The sequence below is a fragment of the Pteropus alecto genome, unplaced genomic scaffold (genome assembly GCF_000325575.1).
Source record: "Pteropus alecto unplaced genomic scaffold, ASM32557v1 scaffold7, whole genome shotgun sequence".
Taxonomy (NCBI): Eukaryota; Metazoa; Chordata; class Mammalia; order Chiroptera; family Pteropodidae; genus Pteropus; species Pteropus alecto.
Window position 1 is genome coordinate 62115328 of NW_006494614.1, and position 4616 is coordinate 62119943.

The following is a 4616-nucleotide window of genomic DNA, read 5'->3' on the forward strand; positions in this document are numbered from 1 at the left end:
TCCCCAAAATTCACATGTTGAATCTCTATACCTCAAAGTGATGGTGTTTGCAGATGTGGCCTCCAGAAGGAAATCAAGGTTAGATGAGGTAATGAGGGTGGGGCCCCCATGATGGAATTAGTGCCTTTATTTTTTTTTTTTTAAGGTTAACAGTGTTTTAAGGTTACAGTGTTTAATGTTTATGAAGTTAAATTTCTCCAACTAGCAAGATAACAGATGAATTACTAGGATTCAGGCTTCGTCCTAGGGAATGTTTATTGGGCATTCCCAATTACACAAGCCAAATGATTTCCAGCATTTCCTGTCTTTTTACTTTCATCATTTCCACCTTTGCCCAAAGTCATCTGGTTCTTCATGGACCACCATTGTGTGTCCAATGATGGAATGGTCTCCTGAGAGTACAATCAAAGAATCTTCAACAGATACATTAGCCACGCCATCTTTGCCAGCAGCCACACTGCCCAGGTTTCCAACATGCCTCTCTTGATTCTTTGGCCCATGATGTGTTTTGGATAGAGGATTAAAGTGAGGACCTGAACTGGTACAGCCTTGTATATTATCTCCAAACAGATGAACGTGGAATCCATGCTCGTCTTCAGTCAATCCTGTGATGGATCCCAAGACCACGACTGACCCATTTCCCTTCTGCTCAGAATAGATGGTACTCTGCCTGAGGCCATCGTCCTTCAGCACAAACACAGCCCTAGTAGCCATGACTCGCAGGGGCACACTCCAGTCTCAGCTCTGAAAGCAGCCGAGACGCTGCAGGAGACACCAAGGAGATCATTGCCTTCATAACAAGAAGAGAGAACTCTCTCCATGAGCAAGGAAAGGCCATGTGAGGGCACAGCAAGAAGACAGCTGTCTATGAAGCAGAAAAGGGGCCCTCGCCAGACACTGAATCCACTGGCACCTTAATCTTGAAACTTCTAGCCTCCAAGACTGGGAGAAATCAATTTCAATGTCTGTTGTTTAAGCCCCCCAGTCTACGGTATTGTCATAGCAGTCTGAGCAGGCTAAAACACTAGCCTTTCTAGAGTTTCACTATTTCGAGGTTGCTTTTGGTGATAATCACAGATATACCTTCAATTATCATCCGCTCATTTGTTTAAATAGGAGGAAAAAGGTAATTCTTTCAATCTATTTCCTCTCCCTAGCCCCTCTGCAGGTCCTCCACTGTGAAACATGGTAAAAGCTTCTGTACTGTGAGTGACAGAGTAAGTAGGCAGATGCTGTCTTTGGTGTTTAACTCCCCTCAAACTCACACAGGTGCACACATTTAAAACACACCCACCCGCTTTTCTTCTTTATCCTCTAGAGGAAATGTAGTCAGGGAAGAGGAGAGTGTATATTTTATAAAAATAAAAAGTTAGTATATAGAATCTCTGTTGCCGAATCATTTTTTTTCCAAAAATCAGGGCATTTTGCAGGCACCTCCCACTGAAGATAGAGACTGAAGGTATCTCAAACTATCTTTTAAAGCTAGTCATATACATCCAACATAAAATAAGGAAGCCAACAATAACTCTTCATTTAAGCTTTGGTCTTCTTGATGTTAGTAACCCTATGATTTTTCCTCTCATTTTCAAACTGTTATGATGTCAAGTAAATGCTGCCAGGCTGAAGAATGTGCATAAATGAAGACAATAAAAGATTACCAAGTGTCTATTTGTTGTCAAATGTGCTACAGAAACACCACCAAAATGGCAAAAACAAAATAAACTGAAAATGTCAAGCACTGGCCTGGCTCGTAGTGCTGAAAATCAGCAGCACTAGTGTGGAAAACAGCTTGCCAGGGCATGCTACAAGTGAACGCGGGTCACCCTACAACCTCATTCTACTCTTAGACATACACTTAATGGAAACGCATATACATGTTCACCACAAGATGCATAAAAGAATATTGACAGCAGCACCATTTGTAATAACCGGAAACTGGTAACTTTCCAATGCCCACTACCAGTTAAACCAGTGGCATATTTCTATAATGGAATGTTATACAGCACCAAAATGAACAAACTATTACCATATGCAACATAGATGAATCTCACAAATAATGTTCTGTGAAAAAAGCCAGACACGAGAGTATATTCCGTAAGAGTCCATTTACATGATGTTCAAGCCTAGTAAACCTAATCTGTACTTGGGGGTGGGCACACGGGGCTTCTGCGAGGCTAACAGTGCTGATTCCTAGACCAGAGCACACAGGTACGTTTACTTTGTAAAATTCATCAAGCTGCATATGACTGTGGGCTTTTCTTTACATATTTTACTTTATTAAAGTTTACTTTATTAAAACTTTTTTAAAAAGCACTTTTACAAAAACCAAACTGGCATTTGGTCCCTTTGGGGCTATCAGCAGCATCTGGAGAGGCTGGATGAGTAGACGGTGGATGTAGAGGTTCTCCGGCCTACAGGGTGCTGATGGCTGCATTTGGTCCCTGTTACACCCACACACAGGCACTGTGACAGCACTCGGGGTAGTGGCAGGACCTGCTGAGGTCACTCAGCTTCCACTGGCAGGAAAAGGCACAAGGAGGACGGGACTCGGAGCCTGTGCTCTCGTCTCCACACTCAGCGTCCAGTGCAGCACTGCTGCTAAACACGGGAACTCTAAGGCACCGCTTGTTCAAGGAGCCATTCAGTGACCTGTCCGTGAGCTCGTACAACCTGACCTCAGAACAGCTCTTACTTAACTACTCCAGGGCAGGCCCTGCTTTTCTTGCTGTTGTTTCTTCAGACAAGCGCATGCAAGGATGGGCTGGACACACTTGCTACATCAGAAAACTAACTCGAATCAGAACATCAGAAGTGAAAAAATACATATCATATAAGTCAAAAGTCGCCAGCTAGCAGGAAGGAATACATCCTGCCTTCCCATGAGAAAAATCTGTTTAAAAGCCAAGAAAGGGACTCAATACAGATGCTTTGTTGGGCTTTACTAATATGTAACCTTTCTCACTCTTGGTCTCTCAACTGTAAAACTGTCCTCACAGGAGTGAAAAATATTTATTAAAAAATGAATGCAGAAGGCCAGGCCAAATCCTGCTAACAAAATAAATTCAGTTCCTTGTAAACTCCTCCTGTACTTTTCAAGTGATACGAGCTCCATATCATGGGGATTCTCCCAGGCTCAGCAGATCTGCCTAGAAACAGAAAATCAGTCATTTTGGCTGAATCTCCTTACCTTTTCTTTCAGATCAATAAGGAAAAATTACAAAGAATAAATTGCCAGTGGTAGTCTTCTTTCAATAGCAGCCATTACGTCAGTGTGCTAATAACCAAGTCCAATTACAAGCAGCAGCAGCTCTAAGTAAAAATTCCACATGCTGTAACCTAGCCCACGATATCAATAGACTGACTTTAATAATTAGTCTACCTGCACTTTTCCACAGTTATATTGGGCCTCGTCAATAAAGCCTGCACAGCCCTGCTGAATAACAGGTGGGTGATGCTTTCATTCTGAAATAATCAGTAAAACTACAAAAGTTAATACCTACATGATTTGAATTGTTAAGGATCTAAGAGGCATTTTACGTGCGTTTCCTTACTTCTGAAAAGGCAACAGACATTTTCAGATCAGTGAACAATGCTCAAAATCAGCATGAGACCCACCAGTAACCAAGGCCTCCAGCTGTGGTGCAGGGCCTCCTGGACCAGGGTCACTGATGGGGCTGGGAGGGGTTAATGTAAATTGCAGATTCCTGAGTCCCATCTAAAACGTGCTATGAATCAGTCTTGATATTTGGATGAAGGCAAGAATGTGCATTTTAAAAGCTCTTGGTGCAGGAAGGTCCAGAATCACTAACAGAGTAATAGAGGTATTCTCTGTGCGCTGAGCCATCTCCCCAGGCAGATGAGTCTCCTAGCCACTCCTGCTGGGAAATCTTGACTATGTTTTAATAAAAGTGTTCATTCCAAGTGCAGATAAGGCCAGAAAAACTGCTTATTCCATGGGGCAGTTGGCCTGAAGTCTAGTACCTGCTATACTGTGAAGTGGCCACTGAATGAGTAAGCCCAGCACCCAAACAAGAATGCTGTACCCTGGAGGAGTGCTGGGAAATAGGCCCCCACACACAAAGTGTGGGGTTGCCGAGACAAGAGAGAACAAGGCACGAAGTGAAAGGCTTTAGGAACACATACACCCTTTTACTTTGCAAGTCTACTTTTAGGCTATTTTGAACTTTTCTAAAGGAGTAAGAAAAATGAACCTAACAAAATGAAAATAAGTACAATGTTCCTGATTGGGAAAAGTCAGGATGAGGAAAATGTCCATTCTCCTAAGTGCAATCTATAAATGAAAGCAATCCGATCAAAATCTCATTGGAATATTTAAAAATAGAACTTGAAAAACTGATTCTGAAGCTCATAAAAAAAATAAGTGCATGACAAAGAAATTTTTTAAGTAAATGGGAAAAACCCTTCAGCTATCAAAACATACAATAAAGCCATAATGACTAAAATAGAGTGATACTTAAAATAAGCACAAACAAAAGATCGATGAATCAGAAGAAAACCCGAAAATAATCAGACTTTTCTGTGTGTGTGTGTGTGTGTGTGTGTGTATGAGAGAGAGAGAGAGAGAGAGAGAGAGAGAGAGAGAGAGAGAGAAAGAG

General features: G+C 42.0%; 2 protein-coding genes across 8 annotated transcripts in view; both read right to left on the reverse strand.

The window, feature by feature from the left end:
- KLHDC4 (kelch domain containing 4) overlaps positions 1-4616 on the reverse strand; it is a 61404-nt gene that overhangs the window by 37395 nt on the left and 19393 nt on the right. The gene's annotated exons all lie outside the window — the stretch shown is intronic.
- Positions 242-4595, reverse strand: LOC112474578 (superoxide dismutase [Cu-Zn]-like). Its single transcript, XM_025042583.1, has one exon. The coding sequence runs from the start codon at positions 712-714 to the stop codon at positions 319-321; it is 396 nt and encodes a 131-aa protein (XP_024898351.1). The 5' UTR covers positions 715-4595; the 3' UTR covers positions 242-318.